Source organism: Nilaparvata lugens, chromosome 4 (assembly GCF_014356525.2).
Source record: "Nilaparvata lugens isolate BPH chromosome 4, ASM1435652v1, whole genome shotgun sequence".
NCBI lineage: Eukaryota > Metazoa > Arthropoda > Insecta > Hemiptera > Delphacidae > Nilaparvata > Nilaparvata lugens.
Genome location: NC_052507.1, coordinates 46,712,067 through 46,734,116, shown reverse-complemented (window position 1 = coordinate 46,734,116; position 22,050 = coordinate 46,712,067). Strand labels below are relative to the sequence as shown.

The following is a 22,050-nucleotide window of genomic DNA, read 5'->3' as shown; positions in this document are numbered from 1 at the left end:
TTATAACATGTGAGAAACATTTTCAAAACAAGTATATCACAAGTCAAGAAAATAAAAGACATCACCACAAATCATAACCATATCGACAGCAGACTTGAAAACAAACCTTAAAACTATTAATATCACATTCTCTGATAAGAGCAGGAAGTTTCTTAAATAATCTCTTTTCAAATTCAACAAAACTTTTCAAAGTTAAATAGTAATTTCACTGTGATAATCCAAGTGCTTCTGCTTGTCTTGTAAAATTATTGTGAATATTACCACAAATACTAGTTTTTTTGTGGCAAGGTTGTTAGATTGTTTTTTTTTTTTAATCTGTATTTTTTAAAGGAATGAATAAAGAATTACCAGAATATTTGAACTCAATAAATAATGAAATCTATTTCTATATCATATGGAATATATTTTCTTGTAGAGTAGAATATATTCCATCATTATCGAAGAAATTGTTACAGAAAAACCCAATCAATATCACATCAGATATACAGGAATCAGCTATCCACTTTAGTTGGCTGAGGTCATAAAGAGAATTGACAATGCTGAGGTCCTATCTACAGTAGACTTCGTTCTTTACTGAAGAGTAAATTTACTGTAAACTACATCATTTACAATTTGCCAATTATAATATAGTGGCCCGGTTGCACAAAAAACAGTTAGTGAAAAATAAACCAGTTTCACAAAAATCACATCATCATGAATGCAGACAAGTGCAAAGTGGTCTGGGATGTGATCAATGAACATCATCCAGAGAAGCCCCAGGTAGACTCTCCACTCAGCCCAGACGATTTCAACAATTATTTTGTTGAGGCTGCTGGTAATGTGTTGAAGGACCTGGACAAAACAGGCGACCATGATCCAGTTGTTGGCATCAACACCAGAGATGGTGTAAGTATGTATGCCTGGAAGGAGGTTAACCCAAGGAGGATACAGAACATTATCAGAGGATTGAAGAACTCCAAAACACAGGACATATGGCCTGTCAACATTTATCTTGAAATTCACAGCACATTTAATAGCAAGACCAATGGCAAGGGCAATAAATGATTGTCTCAGTGTGGGTAAGTTCCCAGATCTACTGAAGATTTCAAGAACAATAACAAATCACAAGAAAGGTGACACCAGCATCCCATCTAATTTTCGACCAATATCAATAGTCCCAATTTTGTCCAAGGTCATCTAGACAGAAATGAAGGTGCAACTCACAGAATTTCTGGAGGGGAACGAAATCCTGGCAAAATCTCAACATGGCTTCAAAAATGGGTGCTCAACTACAAGTGCATTGCTCACCCTGACCAGTAAGATACAAAGTACCTTTGAGGCTGGTGGAGCACTGGCCCTCACAATGTGCGACCTGAGAAGGGCTTTTGATTGTGTGCCACATGACTTACTCATCAAAAAGCTTAAAATGTATGGCATGAAAGGGACCGTGCTGAAAACAATTGTGAACTACTTGCAAAATAGAATGCAAGCTATTTCAATATAGGAAGCTATTTCTAGTATCAGGAGAGTAGAGCATGGTGTACCACAGGGTTCAGTGTTGGGACCCTTGCTGTTTATTCTCCTCATGAATGATTTCACAGCAAACAAGGAAGCAGTGATTTTTGCAGATGACACTACAATAACAGCGAGAGGTCCAACAAGTGATGAGGCCATTTCAAGATCTGCAGAACTGCTATGCAGCGCAAAAAAGTGGTTCTCAGCAAACAAACTAAAGCTGAATGAGGACAAAACAAATACCCTCATTTGCTCACTGTGATGGCAGGAGGCAGAGCCGGTCAAGTTGCTTGGCTTCTGGCTGGATGGAAGGCTGAGATGGAGTCACCATGTGTCAGAAGTGTGTTGAAAGCTTTCCAGGGTAATATACCTGCTAAAAAAGCTCAGACATGTGGTAGGCAGGGATAGTTTGGTGATGGCATACCACTTACTCTTTCACAGCCACATCATGTATGGACTGATCCTGTGGGGACATGTACCAGCAGCAAAGGATGTGCTGCTCCTCCAAAAAAGAGCAGTCCAAACAATCACATTCTCGGGAACTAGGGACCACTGTAAACCTCTCTTCAAGGGTATGGGGATCCTCACCATCTACAGTCAGTATGTGTTCTGCTCACTATCACACCTGATGGACAACCAGGAAGCCTGGACAAGAAGAGGTGAAATCCACAGCCACAATACGCGCCGAGCTGCTGACCTTGAGGCATCACACACACGATTGAGCAGCACCTACAACAGCTACCCAGCAGCAGCCATTCGGATGTTCAACAGGCTGCCCAGCGAAGTGAGAAATTTACCAAGAGATAAACTGCTTAGCACAGTGAAGCTGAAGCTTCACTACCACTCTACTCATTTGCTGAGCTTGAGGACGAGCCCCATTTTTGAATCAGTTCTATTCCAATGACTTGCCAAAATGGCTACCAACCAATCTTGTTCATGACACTGTCTATCTGGAATCCCCAGTCTTCGACAAGGACAACAAGTATCAAGTTAGTAAGTAAGTTGAACTTTAACCGTAATTAATTTCACGAGAACCAATCAGAGAAGGCGTTTTGATAAGATGGCTTCTCTGGTTGATTCTTGAAGGATTATTCACGATTAAAATTTAACTGGCCTTTGTGCAACCGGCACATGTAGAGTTACAGAATAGGTCAGCATTGTGTCAGAGAATATCAAAGACCTTTGGAGAATACAGCTATATTCATTAATGCACATCAAATGAAATCATACTGTGAAGATTTGACAGGTAAGGTTGGTAAAAGTTGTGAGTATGGGGGTGTCAGATTTAAATTGAGATTAGTGTAAATATTTGAACTTTTGTGTTTTTATTAATCGACAATGTCTATCCGGTATATACTGGTATATGATAGGCTACACTGGTTACGGACAGAGGAAAAATTGAATTGAATAGATTGAGTTTGATAAATTGGGTCAGTTTGAATGAATGAGTTCAGGTCAGGTTATCTTTTTATGTAAGGTTTGAATATTTCAACTCGTATTCTTATTCGGTAAATAAAAGAAAATGTGAAGGATTTATATGTGATGATATAAACTCTTATTAAAAGTGGTCACTGTTCGGAATCGCCATCTGAATAGTTGTGTACAGTATCTAATTATGGTATGTGAATTAAAATTCCATTTTCTGACCTCATTGATCCCACAAATTTGAATAATAAATAAATCAGAAGGTATTTACCAAGGTATTAACTGAGGAATTAGCTCTTGGGTGATTGTGACCTTATTCAACAATCCAAAGAATATTGATATTTACACTTCACACTTAAACAAACAACAATATAATCGTCTACTCTAAAACCCAGCAATTCCAATTTCTTTTTGTTCAGTTGAAAGGTGTTGGACTATGGTTTGAAGAGAATATTGACTGTCCAATCGGTTAATACTTATAGTTCTGATCTATTCTCACTTAAAAAATTTCCATATTTTAAATTTGTTTCAATTTTTCATAAAAATTCAAAATAGCAATATACAGTGAATTTTGGTTGGTTATACTGCGTTCAAAAAGGAAGTTGGCTGGCTTTCGTTCCTCCATTTCCTTTCAGTTTATCGGATTGTGGTTAGGCACACGTTTCTCAATTTTATTACAAAATGGTTAGTATTTTTAATAATTCATTTGTTTTTAAAGTTAATTGCCAATTTTCAAAATTAATTCACTTGTCTTCAACTATATTAAACAAAATTAGTTGGTTTTCATAACTTTTTTTGTGGCACACACATGTCACTATAGCCAAACTACTCGTATTTGTAGCCGCCAGTAAATTTATCATAAAATAGTAATATAATTGTTTCATCCTAATCGTTCTTACTTTATTATGTTTTTCTTAAACTGTTATACATATTTTGGTTTATTTACTTAAATTTAAACGTAAATTTTTTATGTCATACTACTTGAGACATGTGGTTGCGTGGCGGATTACGTCTAGCAATTTGTAAATTATCATTGTCTTTTTTCTATAATTTCATAATATTACTCTATCTTAGGTTCTCTAAACTAAGTTGTAAATATCTTTCTAAAAAATTTGGTATTCATTTTATTTTTATTTCTTTGAGGTTAGGTTACGCATATTTGCACTAAATCCAATAATCCGCCATTTCAAGAATTATTTTGATGTTTTATGTTCACCAGCTATCATAAGCATGATATATTATTTTTATATTTGAATAATGTTAATGCTGACTTACATATTTTCATTAAAGAATACCTTTATTTTTCAGTCAATAGCTGCGGCAAGGCCGCTAATCTCGGTCTACAGTGATAAAAATGAGTCAACAGGAACAACAGTCTCATTGCCTGCTGTTTTCAAGGCTCCAATTAGGCCCGATGTTGTAAACTTTGTTCACATGAACATCGCTAAAAATCATAGACAGCCATACTGTGTGAACAAAGATGCAGGTAATGTTTTAAATTCTCATGATATAATTTAAAAATTTCCTGTCTTGTCAGAGGAAACAAGAACAAACAAGAATACTAAAGTAGATATTGACCCGAATGAGCTGAATAACTTTTTTATAGACTCAGTGGCAGCAATATCTTGAAATGCATTACACGTGACAATTAAAGTTTAAGGCAATTGCTTCATATGGCACGGCAACTTGCTGTAAAGTATATTCATACAGTGAGGTTTACGTTATTATAGCAGTATTTGCTTAATAATTGGTTTGCTATCCTTGTCTATCATTTGACAAAGCCGTGTTATTCTTTTCTAGCTCCACAACGTTAAATAGAGGTTATTATTTCATAGAATGAACAGTTAATATCACATCAGATTTTCTGTTATCAGCTGCTATCCTCTGTAGAATGCAGTAGCAAGGCAACGCTATTCTCCTATTTTTCTCCACCATCATTGTAGCATTGACCTTACTGTAGTATGTTAGTAAATGTGGCTTTTTTACATTACTCTACCATGTTTTTGGGCTACATTACGTCACTTTGTAAGAAGCTGTTGCAGCTATTACAACGTGGCTTCAGTCTTTGTCAAGGAATTTTTTGTAATCAATTTTATATTACTAATTCAAACAGGTTTAGTACCTCGAGATGCAAATATTCAATTGGCATTGCATTCTATTTTGTAATAGTATCTTTCATGTTGTAAAATTTGTATTGCTTCTATTAGGTATCTCTAAGATGTGTTAATTTTATATTTCTGCCAATAAATCTTTTTCAATTGAACCTTAATATGTGATAAAAAAGACAGTTTATCCATTTTTATCTTTCGTTAAATTAGATCTTTTATTATTCTAATATTAATTTTCAGCTATCCTGGCCTTACTTTTGTGATACCTTATCTTGCCAATTGATAATATTAAATAGGCTAATATTATTTGTTTTACAAAAAATCTCATTCCATAATAACTAAGTACATTTCATAACAAATTACTAACTGAAATCTTCTCTAGTTAATTATTGACTGTTCTCAAGATAAAATAATTCATCATGCATATAATAATTCTTCTTTTTATGATTGATTTTTAGTTATTTACTTTATTGCCCATAACTTGGGTCAGTTTTAAAACTTTTTGAAGGCTTTCTACAAAATGGGTCACAGATCTTAAAATCTCGAGCAGAGTTAATCTAACTGAATTTGGCCTACCTTATGGAACAGTCAAATTAAGTCATAAAAAATGCAATACTTTAAGGTGCGTACAGACTGTCGCTTTGCTCCGCAACCGAACGTCACGGAACGTCACTCCAGCAGAGCGATTGATGATCGACCGGCGAGCAACAGTGGTTCGACCGGGGAACGCGAGAAGATCTAACATCTTCCGTAACGTTCATGATGGGTGCGTGGGCGGTGCGACTGTGGTTCGATGGTGGTACGAGGGAGGAGCGTGCTCGGTGCGGGTTGGAAGCACGAATATGTGTACGCAGCTATATATAGGCCTAAATAAATGCAAAAATAAATACATTCCAGCTCACAGTTTTAGATTGCCATCCACCATTTTTACAATACCATATTTCGAGGACAGACCTTATATTATGGCGTAGTTAGTTCTATGTGTTTATTAAATACATACAAAACGTAATTTTAAATAACATCACTAAATCTAGTATTAAAAAAAATACATGTGATTGAATCAACAAAAGATTTCACCTAATTCATAAGACAATTTAAATTTTTTTAGTATTGCCATCAGACTTGCATACGTTATTATAATAGATTTTCCTCGCTTTCATTTTGATTGAATTGCATAGTTTCAATATTATAATCCAGCCTACTATGTTACAATTATTACAATTTAATTTTTCTATTGCATGTAATATTATCGTTTTCCTTTTTTCTTACTCGTTACCAGCACTTAAACTTTGCTTTTGTCGGTGTCGGCAAATAAGTATAAATTATAAAAAAATAATATATCTAGTTATAAAAATATAACATTTGCAATCTATTTTTAATGTAATAATTTGTTCTGTAAAGCAACAGAGTTTGATTCGAGCTTATATTTTTTCAAGATTATCTCAATTGGCATGTATGTTTGTAGGACACCAGACCAGTGCCGAATCATGGGGAACAGGTCGCGCCGTGGCTCGTATTCCAAGAGTGCGCGGAGGTGGTACTCACCGCTCGGGCCAGGGTGCTTTCGGCAACATGTGTAGGGGAGGTCGCATGTTCGCGCCTACTAAGACCTGGCGCAGATGGCATCGCAAGGTCAACGTCAACCAGAAGAGGTACGCCATGGTCTCCGCCATAGCCGCCAGCGGTGTTCCCGCCCTCGTCATGTCCAAAGGTCAGTTTTCCATTAAATAAAAATATGGTTTGAACAGTAATTTGAATCTTACTAAAGAAGTCTTGGGCTATTTTCAGAAATTCGTTCTGCGATTTATTTATTACAACCAGTTTTGGTTGAACACATCTCTGGCAGTTCCTTTGATAAAAATTATAATCTTTGTAGTTTAAATTGATTCTTATTGAATTATTATTACAGCAATATTCCAGAAGTTGGCTAACTGCAATTTCTAATAAATCTTCAATCTTATTGGAATGTTCTTCATTCTTGCTGTTTGTGGAAACAAGATTGAAATAAATTTTTATATCTAAATTCATCATACTTTGTAAACTTCATTTTTCCAATAAAATTATTTGGGAAAATTTTTTTCCTTTTCAACATGAATCGTATTAGTAATTCTTTTGACAGAGAATTAAATGATGACTAATGATGATCAATTTGACAGAATATTAAATGATGAAAACTATTGGTCCATTTTGCTGAGATGTTGATGATTCCATTTTTCTGATTATGCTTTCTCTGAAAAAATTCTATTGGAACTGTAACATATGGGAACACTATTAATTTCATGCTTTCTTGTTAGTTATTCAATCACTTTGACTCAAAATTTTCAAGATACTCAATATTGACTAGCCAATTAGATGCTTTTAAATGATGATATCATTGGTCCGTGTTTCTGAGATGTTGATGATCCATTCTTCTGATAGTGCATTTGAGTGTCTAGAACTTTATTTATTTTTTAAAAATTTATTTGATTGAAGTTGAATAGTAATTTTTCTTAATATAAAATATTCTTTGACACATTATTAATATCTACTTTAAAAGTGTATACTACTTCATGTCTATTTGCGGACCGCACTCTGTGTCACTTGCTTATTGAGTTGCCACTTTTTGTGTTCGCTACATCAAACTTCCAGATTATATTCCTTTGCCTGTTCTCTTATGAATATTGAAGTTATTCAGTCTGGTACATATGATGCTATTTTACAGCATCAACGCATATTTTAATTCAATCAAGTTTAGATAAATATATTAGATTTTTGATTTTGGCGTAATATTGTACTTAGTCATTTCCTTTGATTCTCCAAATTTCAACATGAACAAAAATGCATTTACATGATGCAAAGCTTTGGTCCGTATTACTGAAATGTTGATGATTCCAGTTTCTGATGTGCATTATTTGAAGCCATCTTAGTGCGATTAGATTTTGTTCTAAGAGTGATTTCAGCTCTAATTGTATTCTCATGTTCTTGCTCTTTTGAGAGCCACTCGATTGTGTTTGATAATTGCAGTTCTCATAGAGAAATCGTTTTCCATCCGCCAAAAATTGAATTTGAAGTCCGATGCTCTTGTAAGTTTACAAAGGAATGCATCATAAACATATTGATCAACTTTATTTTTATCCCGATCATGGTGTTTCAAAAAGAGTTCTTTCATATTTTTTATCGATTTTCTTTATATTTTCCGTTACAGGCCACATGGTTCAGGATGTGCCAGAACTTCCCTTGGTTGTCAGCGATAAGATCCAAGAATACAACAAAACCAAGCAAGCCACCATCTTCCTTCACCGAATCAAGGCTTGGAATGACATTCAGAAGGTAATTAAAATTGTCATTACACAAAAGAATCCTCCTTTCTGAATTCAAGAAGTTCAGAGATACAGTTAGCTTTGAAAGTATCTAATTGGATCTGAATTTAACGAATCTTCATAAGGAATAGAGATTATAGAATTCTACTGGAATACCTACCACTTTTAAATAGGTTATTGAACAGAATATGAATAAAATATTTTTAATCGATTTTTTTAGGTATACAAGAGCCGCCGATTCAGAGCTGGCAAGGGTAAAATGCGTAACCGCCGTCGCATCCAGCGTAGAGGACCATTGATCATCTATAACCGTGATCAGGTATGTCTATGACGTCATATTCTATTAATAGAATTCTCTATCCTTCACACATTCTCCAGTAACTAGTATGTTATAAAAATTGATACTCATTGAAATTGTTGAATTTTGCAACTGGAGCAATGATACTTTTGGGATTTTAGCTATCATGAGTGCAAGAAGTGTTCAAGTACTCTATATTCATGCGAACCGCACTCTGTGTCACTTTATTATTGAGCTGCCACTTTTTGTGTTCGCTACATAAAATTTCCAGATTTTATTCCTTTGATGTTCTCTTATGAATATTAAAGTTATTCCGTCTGGTACATTTTTAGTTAATCTTGTAATAATTACATGTTTATATACATTAATGTAGAGTAAATCACTTGCCAGGCTTTTAATAATACAAAGGAGATAATCCGGGTTAAGAAAATATGTGTAGCCTATTACAACTATATCTCATAAGACCATTATAAACTATGTAATATTCGCTGCATTAACATGATGAAAAACATTGGTCCGTGTTACTGAGATGTTGATGATTCCAATTTCTGATTTTGCATTCTTTCTTGTTTATAAATTTACCTTCACTTCATAAATAGTTGTTACATTGAAAAAATACTTTCGTCATTTTATTAAATACCATTAATGTCGGTGGTCATTTTTTATTCTGAATTGTAAAATTTTAAATTTGCCTTAAATGCATTCGAATGATGAAAATAATTGGTCCGTGTTTCTGAGATGTTGATGATTCCATTTTCTGATAATGCATTTTAGTTTAACTGTACCTTGATCCTTAGTAAGATTTCCTCATCAAGTTCACAATTTGTAGAAATTTATACTGATAATATTCCTGATCAGTAACTGTTTTTGTTGATTTGTTACACATTTATCTATTTTAGAATTAGTTGCTAGAATGCTTCTTATAATACTCGCTTCCGTTGACAAAAGAAAAATCATATTCTATTAGATATAACATAAAGTGTTTTTGAAGTTCAGGGATTCAGGAATGCACTTGAGTGATGAAAATTGTTGGTCCGTGTTTCTGAGATGTTGATGATTCTATTTTCTGATTGTGCATTCTAAATTAGAACTTTTATGATTCCTTTATCAGAAAGAATAATTTCTATTCCATAGATTATTTAACCTTCAATTATTGCTTATCAAATTGCATAAATGAATTATTTAAATACACTTTTCTGTAGCATTTGATCATTCATTTTGTTTCACTTAGAGAAATGCATTTCCATGATGAAAAATATTGGTCCGTGTTACTGAGACGTTGATGATTCCATCTTTCTGATATTGCATTCTCTGAAAAAATAAAAATATAATCAGTATAACCGTTTGTGAGATGATCATTTCAAATTTTGTTTAATGGTGTGCATTCAAACTCGCGATCTGGAAATTCTTCAGAATGCAATAACATGATGAAAACTATTGGTCCGTGTTTCTGAGACGTTGATGATTCCATTTTCTGATATTGCATTCTTTCAATCAATCAAATTCTCGTATGCCCGGTTGCAGAGTCGTCACATAAAGTTGAAAACAGGCAGTTAACTAATTTACGAAGCCATAACTCCATTTTTCATTGCACAGACGTCAAAGTAAACTGTAGCTCACATACAACTAACAACGCCCGATTAGACACATGATTCTGTTGCACAGTCGTCAGAAGGATCTTATTAATGTATTCAATTGTTCAAAACTGTCAGTTAAGGGCCCGAATTCGTACTGTTAAATCCACTATCTACTAGCGCCAAATGCATTTTAGAGCTTATAATAGCGTCTTTTGAAAGTTGTTTACGAAAAACTATTTATAAGTAAATAATATTAGTAAATTATCTTTACCGAGTATAGCTTACTAATAAGTACAATAAGTATCCACTAACAAGTAAATATAAGTATTTATTTTCTACGAGTATTTTGGCTACCCACAACTCATATTATTGTCAATACTTGTAGGTGCTCAACCAATATAGGGGAACAGGAGAAATGCCGACAGCGCGCTCATGGTTAAGATGTGTAATCGTCATATGAAACAAAGGCTGAGCGGCTATTATTTGAACGTAAAAATACTTCACTTGCAATGCACTTATTTTATAAATTATTCGACTGGGAAGGAAATGAAAAATACCTTGAACTTCAAAGAAGATTAAGTGAAACTAGTAGCAATAAAGAATATTATAATACTGCATTTAATAAATCATAATATTCATTGGTTTCCTGGATGAAGTGGACTTCTTTGGGCTTTAGTGTTGAAAGGATTGAGTAAATAATTCTGTTATTTTTATTACTTAGATACTTGTCGATTGACATAGCAATATTGCCAAGATTTTTTATGGAGGGTTATACATGGAATTACATAAATTTCTATGTTGGAACGATGTTCTATCATGTATTACCATACATTGTTTCAGACATCCTAACCTAAAACAGGTTATCTTGTTTTAATGTTTCCGTTGGACCGTATTTATTGATCCACATGTAGCTTAGAATGAATTAAGCTATATATGACAATGATGATATACCATATTAAAGCAATATGAACTAGCAGTAACATGTCATAGCAGTAGGTCCAAGATCAGGTCATGAAATTATTGTCTTCCTGATAAGCTATATACTAATACTACACCTTGTATGTTAGGATTGAATTATTTATAATATTTCATTTGAATAATCATAAAACATGTATGGATTTGTCACTTTCTATTTAACAGGCAACTGCAATTCTATAGAAGAATACCGTAATGTATCTCACATGAAATCAAACCTGATTCATAAAACTTATAATTACTTACCCCACAAAACAAGAGGAGCTTATTTTAATTCCATCAGAGAGTATGTAAATTGGGTACACAGTAGGTATTTTATTATTATAAAACAACATGAACGATCACGTCTATATTAGACGAATATGAATGAAATTATTCATTTTGTTTTGATCTGTACAGTAAATTATGCAGACGACGCAGACAACGTTTGTCTAATCACTATCCTATAACCTTTCACCTCCTTCCTTTCAACAATATTGAATACATTACCAAAATGAGTAGAAGGTTTTTACTAAATTCAAGGTAATTAATAAAAGGTATTTATTTTTCTTAAATTAGAGTCTCGCATTCAATAATCACATTTTATGTGATTAAAATTAGTTTTATTCACTATTGTTCTATCTCTGCCATTGTAAACAAGGATAGGTGTATTTCATATTTTTTTGTCCACTAGAGATTGCATAAGTCGAATCTTCAGCCAACTTCTGTTCCCCCATAATAGAATCGTTATATAATTCTAATTAAATTATCAACTCATGTTGGATGAAATTTATGTCGAATTTCAGAATAATTTATTGTCAAAGCGGTAAGTTGGAATTTTCCGTGTTTTTTCTCTTTAAAAGTTTTTTATAACCTCCAAATCGCTAAATATGGTGAGAAATCTCGAGTCGCCTTGTTGTTATTCAATTTTATGTGAGGTCGTTTAAGTATGTTCACAGTGATGTCCATTAAAACTTTCCCCGAAGCCAAGACATTGGTTGGATAGAAGCATGTACGGAAAAAAGTAAATAGAGCAATATGACTTGTGTGTGATGCTAATTCGAGATAATATAGCTAAATGGGCTTCGACAAACGACTGTTCAATGACCAACCATTTATGTTTGTGATTTTAATCCATGTCTCACATAGCCGTGTTCGATTTTACGTAACGATTCTGCAACCGGTCATTCATTATTCCTTATTCAGACATTTCCATGAAATTATTGATTTATAAATTGAATTTTAATCTTGAAATATCGCGAATTGAATACACATCGATTTCTGATACAAATAGTTCAGATCATAATGAATTTGCCAATGACTAAAAATTTTACTCATTTCAATAATCTACAGTATTGTATAGTTTGGTTTGCGAGACCACACCCAGTGCTACTTGAATTTAGGGTAGGCACTTTAAGGTTTTCGCTAAATTAATGATCCAGATTTCTATTCCTTCCTTACTTGAACAATTGAGTACGGAATTTATTCAGTCTGGTACATTTCACTCGTATAATGAGGTGTCCTTGAATAAATTCAAGTGGCAATAATATTTCCTATACGGAATGCATTTTTCTGCTAATGCGAGTATATTGCCTTTGTACTTGTTTTCTAGTTGCGTTGTGAAGTTATGTTTTCTCATGCGTTTCTAGTTATCATGCATCACAACGCAGCTAGTACTACACCTTTTCAAAAATGTTTTAAAGATTTTTTGATAAGTTGTAAGTTATTGAGTAATATTAAGTTGTTGTCTTGTTTATCACTGTGCTAATTATATTTTGATAATCTTTTGCGTTACCTGGACAGACTCATTTCAGTAATCTAATAAAAAAATAGAACTATTTGCGAGCCACACCCAGTGCCACTTGAATATAGGGTAGGCACTTTGAGGTTTTCGCTAAATTAACTATCCAGATTTCTATTCTTTCTTTACTCGATCAATGAGTGAGAAATTTATTCAGTCTGGTACATTTTATCTGATTTCTTATAAATTTCCGTTCATTGCTGGGCCATGATTTTGGAAAATGTCATTTAAAGTTGTCATAGTTATGAGAGCATCAAGGTTTATCACAAAAACATTCTTAATAGGTAGGGATAGTATCGTGGGTTTTTTGCAATGTGATTTTGTCATGACTCGGTTGCACTTTTTAAAATGTGTTGAATTGTGTTTTGTATGTCTTTGAATAAATAAATCAAAATAATTTGGAAATAGATGGGTTACATCTCTATTGAGTAGATGTAATCATACTATATAGTAGATGTAATCATTACTCAATAGATGATTGAGTAGGCGGCAACCTGATTTATACTTGCTAGGATAATAATCTATTCGGGCGACATAAAACAGTGAGGACAACTGTAAAACCAAATAGAGCTCTCTGCGTCACCACCACTCTTTTCTTAATCTGTGACAACCAACCAATCATGCTCACCAACTAATACATAGTCCACATCTATGCCAGCGCTGGCAAACCACCCATCTACACACTGGCGTGGCGCTGGTCGACATTGGCCTTCATTGGGCCAACATGTAGATGCGGCATCAAACTTGGAACCAAGGAGTTCATTTGGCCTCACCTAGTATTTAATATTATACGAGTTGATCTTTACATACCAACTTTTTTCCAATATGACTACTAAAACTATTGAAACACAATAAGAGTTATCAAGTACCTTTTTTATTTTATTGAACTCATTTAATTAATCTTCTAAGTTGATTTTTCTTTTGGTTTGGGTTTAAAATTGATTAATTTGTGTTTTTAGGGTTTGACAAAGGCATTCCGCAACATCCCCGGCGTGGAGCTGATTAACGTGACGAAGCTGAACCTGCTGAAGCTGGCTCCCGGTGGTCACGTGGGCAGATTCGTCATCTGGACCCAATCGGCGTTCGAGAAGCTGGACGCCCTCTACGGCACCTGGCGCAAGGCCTCCACCCTCAAGAAGGGCTACAACCTGCCCTTCCCCAAGATGGCCAACAGCGATCTGTCGCGTCTGCTCAAGTCCGACGAGATCAAGAAGGTCGTCAAACCGCCACAGTAAGTTAACACATGGATACTTTAACAAACTGCTCTACTCAAGCTTCTTATAACTCTAACACTATTATTAAAAAATCTTCATAAAAACAAATTGACTGCGTGATGGCTAGATCAATTTTAGTCAAGTTTTATCCATATAATAGCAGATCGATGGTTGACCACGAAAAATAAAAGCTTCTCAAAAAGGAAATTACATGTCTATCTTCTTAGCTCTTATTATAGTTGTTGATATTAATAATTATTTTGAACAGTTATCTCTTTTAGATTAAGCTTGACTTATATGATGGAATAATTATTCATTGTAGCCACTTCTGAGGTCATTAGAAGCATACCTTCGTGTGTTCGGAATTTATTCAGTCTGGTACATTTTGCTTGTATAAGGTGTCCTTGTAGTTATATTAGAATACAGTCTCAGCTGGTCATCATTCAATGCTGATCACTGTATTAATATTACTACTTTCCAACTGCCCTTACCAAATTAATTATTGGGTTTCTCTTTGTTGGAAGTTTTCGAATATAATACAATTTCAAAATATTTTTCTATTTTAAAGTGTTTTAAACTGTTATAAGTCTATCTACTACGGTATTGTTATTTATGTGAATACAATTGAAGTAATTGTGGTATTGTTTGGCTTATTAGGAAGGGAGTTGTGAGACGAGTGAAGAAATTGAATCCTCTGCGCAACACTCGCGCCATGTTGAAATTGAACCCATTCGCCGCTGTGCTCAAGAGGAAGGCAATCTTGGACGCCCAGAAGAGGCAGTTGCAGCGTGACATCGCAGCCAATGAGAAGCGTGGCGTAAGTAGGCTACTCTCATTTCTCTCCATTATAACTGATAATACGTGTACCAATCCAAGTCCCCTTTTACCTTTGCAAGTTGAATACGTGATGTATAACTTGTTAAATTAGTATAATTGATATGCTGATTCGTTATTGTCATTCATATCACATTAAAGATGTGTTTCTGAGTCTTCCCATAAATTCTCAGTTCTCTAAAGTTTCACCAATAAAGTATTGTGTAGTTAGCAAGGTAAAACTTCGGAATAATTCAATCTCTTCAGAAGTTGATGATTGAAATTTGAATCTGAAATTTATCTAGGCTAAAACTTGATATCAAGATATGTGGAATTATTTTTATTTATATTTTTCACTTTCTATGAGTCAATTGAGTAATCAAAAGCTTTATCACTATTTAAAGCACATTCGATAAAAATGATAGTGTTTTAAAAAAGGAAAAGCTTCTCACACTTGGATTTATTCTTTATGGAGTTGTATAGAGTTGTAGTCCAGTCAAATGGTCGTTTTTCAGCAAACAGCCCCGAAAGAATTTTTCTCGACGGTTCTATATGTATTTTGGGGCGCTGAATTCGAATCTGAAATTAGCTGACACGCCAGAGGGCGGCTTCACCCCCAAAAACCCTCAAATTTTCGGACTTTTTTCAATTTTCCCATTCTATCTCGTGAACCTCGAGTTTCTCAAGAAAAATCATTCTGGACAAAATTAAGGAGAATAAAATGTCCAATAAATGGAGTCGTCTCGCAGGATTCTACCATTTTTGGTTCCGGAGCTACGAATTTTCAAAAAAGGGGTATTTTTTAAGGGGTTTTCAAAATTATGCAAACCTACCACTTCTACCCTATACAACATGGATATTTCTCTAGCATAGATAAAAAACCACACATCACGTGAAAGAACAATTCATTATGAACAGGATTCCTTAGGAACTCATCTACCTCACATGAAAGAGGAGATTCTGTTCTTCAAATCAAGACCAAGTACCATTTTTTATCATTTCGGGTTACCGAGATATACAGTTTTGAATATAGAAATTGGCCATTTTTCTGTGTATTTAATTAAATCGGGGCTAAAATTCACTATAAGTGGATTTTTTTATTTATTCATCAAATTTCAATTATTATGATACATGATTTTAAACCGCCTGAGAAGAATACGAGGTGATCTGATCATTCTGTCGAAAGTTATAAGTATTTCAAGTTTTGATCCTTGACGTATCCTTATGTCGTACCCCCCACTAGGAAATATTGAAATTAAATGTTCCTAACGGGTGATTCTCATAGGAAATAACCCGCGTGAGATGATTTCAGCCGAAATATGTTTTTTTTGTTAGGAAGGCCTTGAAAAGGTATTATAATGAAAAATTTGTATTTTGGCTGTAGGACATGATTTTCTATTTTTGGGTATATTCCCCCTCCCCCCACTACTAAATTCGAAAATTCCTAAGGAATCCTGTTCATAATGAATTTTTCTTTCACGTGATGTGTGGTTTTTTATCTATACTAGAAAAATATCCATGCTATATAGGGTAGAAGTGGTAGGTTTGCATAATTTTGAAAACCCCTTAAAAAATACCCCATTTTTGAAAATTCGTAGCTCCGGAACCAAAAATGGTAGAATCCTGCGCGACGACTCCATTTATTGGACATTTTATTCTCCTTAATTTTGTCCAGAATGATTTCTCTTGAGAAACTCGAGGTTCTCGAGATAGAATGGGAAAATTGAAGAAAGTCCGAAATTTTGGTGGGTTTTGGGGGTGAAGCCGCCCTCTGGCGTGTCAGCAAATTTCAGATTCGAATTCAGCGCCCCAAAATACATATAGAACCGTCGAGAAAAATTCTTTCGGGGCTGTTTGCTGAAAAACGACCATTTGATTGGACTATTGGTGGAGTTTTGTATGTGGGTAGGCTTTTCCTGAATCACAGAAATATTTTAATCTCCTTGAAATTCGCACATCTGCCAGTTCTCGAAATTGTCTTCTGTATAAAAGTAGTACTGACTTGTGTATGTACTGTGTTTTAAAGGTAAAATAGATTAAGGGAGGTTGGGTTTTGGTTTTGAAAAGGCAATATGTTGAAATTGATTATTCGAAATGTCTTGATAAATTTAAAACACAAATAACGAAAAATAAAATACTTCCACAATCGAAATACGAGATGATATGAATGACTTCCGATTTGCCAAAAGCTGAAATATTTAGTTTACACAGGAATAAAGTATTACATTTAAATCATGATTAAAAAATTGTCTTTTTTTAACTAGCTCGTATCACGTCAATTGCGAAAATTAATAAGGTCGGCAGAATGTAGTAGGTCAGCTGACTCGAAATATAATAAGATCTCTGTTAGTTCAGCCCTCGTGCTTATATCATTATTTTTCTGATATTCTCAGATTCCCCTGACTCCTCTGCAAGCGAGGCACGTTAAACTGATGAAGGCGCGCCAGGAGTTGATAAAGAAGGCGAAGGCTGCTAAGCCCAAGAAGGAGAAGAAACCCGTGAAGGCGAAGAAGGTGACCGGAGAGAAGGCAGCCAAGAAGACGGCTGCTGCACCCAAGGCTAAGGCAGCCGCACCTGCCAAGAAGCCAGCTGCTGCACCTGCCAACAAGTAGATAGCTGTCTTACTTGACTAATAAATTCTTTTTTGAAACTGTTCGCAATATTTGTCTCAACCTTCTGCTCCCTCCTTCACTTCGTTCATGTTCAAGTGTGTGGCAATCATGATGTTCGTGTTACATTTTTACTTTCCTTGCCCTATTACCATAGGTAAGGAAAGTATTGCTTTCCAAAAAAATTTAAGGTACCCTAATTTCATGTTTTCTATACGTTTCAAGGTCCCCTGAGTCCAAAAACATGATTTTTGGGTGTTGGTCTTTGTGTGTGTGTGTGTCTGTGAACACGATAACTCCATTCCTAATTAACCGATTGACTTGAAATTTTAAACTTAAGGTCCTTATACCATGAGGATCCGACAATAAGAAATTCAATAAAATTCAATTCAAAATGGCGGATAATGGCTAAAAAACCATATTTTTCACGGTTTTCTCGAAAACGGCTCTAACGATTTTCTTCAAGTTTATACCCTACATAGCTATTTATAAGCCCTATCAACTGACATGAGTCTCATTTCTGGAGATAGCTATTTATAAGCCCTATCAACTGACATGAGTCTCCTCCCTGGGAAACTAACAGGGAGTCCACCCCATCCCTGAGAAATTTACTTTGTAACCTCCTTCTCGTGCGTGAGGTAAGTGGGTAGGTATAGCAGTTTATTCAAAAGAACACATGTCGATATTTTATTTGTAGAACAGCTGTTTTGATGACAACTTTTAAAAAATCCTCAAATTTCATAATTCTAACAAAGGAAAATGTACTCTGAAAACAATAGTATAATCATAGTTTTAATTATTTAGCCGCCAATCGGCATAATGTTATTCCCCGAAATTATCCTGTTTTAAGAATGAGGCTTATAGATCAATGAGCAAGGAAAGTTGTGTGAGTGTACCACACCAGATTTTTATCACTGTTACAGTTCGTGTCTTGTGACTTTGAAACGGCATGTAGGTTCGCGGAATATTCACGGCTTTGTAAAAACATCAGCCCTCAGATACCCTAGATTTTTATAAAAAAATTGTATTTTCATGAAATTTGAAAAAATTATATTATTATTTTGTAATTCTACTTAAAATATACCTTATCCTAGAAAATCATTGAATTTTAATCATAAATAGCCAAGAAATTGCATTTTTAAGTTGAAAACATGCTTCATTCATTAGAAGTCTATCTTTCATTGATGTTATCAGCTTGCTGGAAGCTTCCAAATTTCATTTTTCTATTTTCAATCATATTTTGTTAAACATGAACTTTTAATACACTTTAAAAACAATATTTTCCAATGTGGAATCATAGGAATATGTAGTTACTCTATTAATTTTAGCATTTTAATATGAAAAAGTATCAAAGAAATTATAAGCTTTTGTACTTAAAAATTCACGGTATTTGTGGATTAGAGTAGCAAACTTATCGAAAGATAAATATCGATACCATATCAGATGAATTGTTTAACAAGACAGAATCGATAGTTTGAAACTGATACTATTTATGATAATCAGAAGCCAGTTGCATAATAAATATTATGGAAATTTGTATCATTGATTATCAATGAATTGGCCTATCATATTCATCATCAGTCTTATTTAAATAGCTCAACTCATTGGAATGATAATAATTTATGCAATATTATCAGAACAGAAATTTAATACACAACTCAATATAAATATCGATTATGATATTTATATATTCTATCGATTATAGATGGAGGAAGATCCTTGAAGGAAGCACACATAGATTCTTCATGAATGAGAGTTTCAACGTATCACTAACTATAGAAAGAGAATGTTGATCGAATGTTAGCTGGGCTTCCACTGAAAATTTTCTAGTATAAGCCGGTAGACAAAGCTACATGACCCGGACTGTAAGCTGTGTTATGCTAAAAGGACGTAACTCTAAAAAGCTCCTTGTGTATCTTTTCGGATGCAACACTTTGCTTTTGAAAAAATACAAAAGAGCATCTGTTGCATAAGGAAAAATACATTCTCACAAATAATGTTCGATGGTTTGGAACGGGTAGTATTATAGTCTAGCGGCTTCATCGAGCTGGTCAGTTGTTCTAAGTGGAATATTCAAGTTTATTTCATTCTCCAAATCCACTTTAAAAGCTTCCCAGTCTGTTGTTCTGTTGACTAACATTGGTCTGTCTTCTTTCTTTATTATTCGTTCACTAAGTGTGAGAATTACAGCTGAATGATCAGAATCCAGGTTAAAGCTCTCTTCAATGTCGATAAAATTACTGGATATTCTCTTTATGTTATGAAGAAATCTAGAAGATCTGGAGTTTTATTCAAATCTGTTGGCCAATACGTAGGTGTCCCTGTTGAATGGAATTCGCAGCCCAGCTCCTGGATAGCCTCTCTGAGTTCTTTACCTTTGTTAGTCGTGAGTCTTGAACCCCAATCCTTATGATTGGCATTAAAATCTCCACCCACTATGAATCTATCTCCAAGCTGATGAAGAATATTTGTATAATCATTTTTCTTTAAATTGTAACGTGATGGAAAATATGCAGCTTCAACAAGTATTTTCTGGTATATGGACTCTATTCCAACTACAGTTAGCTGTATTTCATTACTTTGAATACTGAAGTCTTCATAGTGTTTAATACTCTCCTTCACTATTACAGCACTTCCACCTCTTGCTTGATTTTGAGGATGAATAGTTTCGTAAACATTATATTCATTGATTTTGAAGTGAGTCTGCTCAGTTGAATGGGTTTCAGAGATGAGGCAAACATCTATATTTCGTGTCTTTAGAAATATTTCTATTTCTTGTTTTCTATTATTATTGATATTATTTATTCCATTGGCATTCCAGGTAGCAATCCTTATATCTTGTTGGTTCGCAATATTCATTTTCTAGTTTTCTTCTCGATACTCTTACTCTTCACTTCCAAGCTGTCAAGTCGTCCAGAAAGAATATTTAAACTGTTCAAAATTTCCTGCAAAACCTTTATTGACTTCAACTGGTTGTTGTTGTTGTTGCTTTGGTTGGCTCTCCGGTTGTAGGCTTGGAGTAGGTTTCCCAGTCTGTTGTGAAGTTTCCCAGTCTGTACACCCCCGTGAAGCTGGCCCTACCCAAAACGGCACAAATTAAATTACATATCTGAACATTTAGTGCTCAATTTGTGCTGTAAAAAGTTTATTTTATGCTGTCGATTTAAAGAAGATATTCAACTTTGAAAGTGGGTAGGGCTGGCTTCACGCTAGCACCACCCAGAACGGCACAAATTAATTGTCATATCCAGGGATTTAGTGCTCAATTTGTGCTGTTTTGTGCTGCAAAAATTTTTATTTGTGCTATCAATTTAAAGAAGATATTCAACTTTGAAAGTGGGCGGGCTGGCCCCACCCAAAACGGCAAAAACGAATTGACATATCCAAGGTTTTAGTGCTCATTTTGTGATGTTTTGTGCTGCAAAAATTTCTATTTGTGCTATCAATTTAAAGAAGATATTCAACTTTGAAAGTGGGCGGGCTGGCTTCACGCTTGCACCACACAAAATGGCACAAATCAATTCACAAAACAGCACAAATAATCAACATATCTAAGGATTTAGTTCTCAATTTGTGCTGTTTTGTGCTGCAAAAATTTTTATTTGTGCTATCAATTAAAGAAGATATTCAACTTTGAAAGTGGGTAGGCTGGCTTCACGCTTGCACCACCCAAAATGGTACAAATCAATTCACAAAACAGCACAATAAATCAACATATTTAGGATTTAGTGCTCAATTTGTGCTATCAATTTAGAGAAGATATTCAACTTTGAAAGTGGGTAGGCTGGCTTCACGCTAGCACCACCCAGAACGGCACAAATTAAATTACATATCTGAACATTTAGTGCTCAATTTGTGCTATCAATTTAGAGAAGATATTCAACTTTGAAAGTGGGTAGGCTGGCTTCACGCTAGCACCACCCAGAACGGCACAAATTAATTGTCATATCCAGGGATTTAGTGCTCAATTTGTGCTGTTTTGTGCTGCACAAATTTTTATTTGTGCTATCAATTTAAGAAGATATTCAACTTTGAAAGTGGGTAGGCTGGCTTCACGCTTGCACCACCCAAAATGGCGCAAATCAATTCACAAAACAGCACAAATAAACCAACATATCTGAAGATTTAGTGTTCAATTTGTGCTGTTTTGTGCTGCAAAAATTTCTATTTGTGCTATCAATTTAAGAAGATATTCAACTTTGAAAGTGGGTAGGCTGGCTTCACGCTTGCACCACACAAAATGGCACAAATCAATTCACAAAACAGCACAAATAATCAACATATCTAAGGATTTAGTTCTCAATTTGTGCTGTAAAAAGTTCATTTTGTGCTATCAATTTAAGAAGATATTCAACTTTGAAAGTGGGTAGGCTGGCTTCACGCTTGCACCACCCAAAATGGTACAAATCAATTCACAAAACAGCACAAATAATCAACATATCTAAGGATTTAGTTCTC

At 34.5% G+C, this 22,050-nt stretch overlaps 1 protein-coding gene and 3 non-coding genes across 4 annotated transcripts; all 4 read left to right on the top strand.

Moving 5' to 3' along the window:
- Positions 1-3,320: 3,320 nt before the first annotated feature.
- LOC111049089 (60S ribosomal protein L4) lies at positions 3,321-17,638 on the top strand. Its single transcript, XM_022335093.2, has 8 exons — positions 3,321-3,603; positions 4,228-4,405; positions 6,493-6,738; positions 8,212-8,336; positions 8,547-8,645; positions 13,916-14,187; positions 14,828-14,987; positions 17,377-17,638. The coding sequence occupies exons 1-8, from the start codon at positions 3,601-3,603 to the stop codon at positions 17,593-17,595; spliced, it is 1,302 nt and encodes a 433-aa protein (XP_022190785.2). The 5' UTR covers positions 3,321-3,600; the 3' UTR covers positions 17,596-17,638.
- Positions 9,118-9,180, top strand: LOC120351219. Its single transcript, XR_005571245.1, has one exon. It is a non-coding gene; the product is annotated as a small nucleolar RNA SNORD18 (small nucleolar RNA).
- LOC120351223 lies at positions 9,329-9,390 on the top strand. The gene has a single exon (XR_005571249.1). It is a non-coding gene; the product is annotated as a small nucleolar RNA U18 (small nucleolar RNA).
- Positions 10,044-10,106, top strand: LOC120351218. The gene has a single exon (XR_005571244.1). It is a non-coding gene; the product is annotated as a small nucleolar RNA SNORD18 (small nucleolar RNA).
- Positions 17,639-22,050: the final 4,412 nt, after the last annotated feature.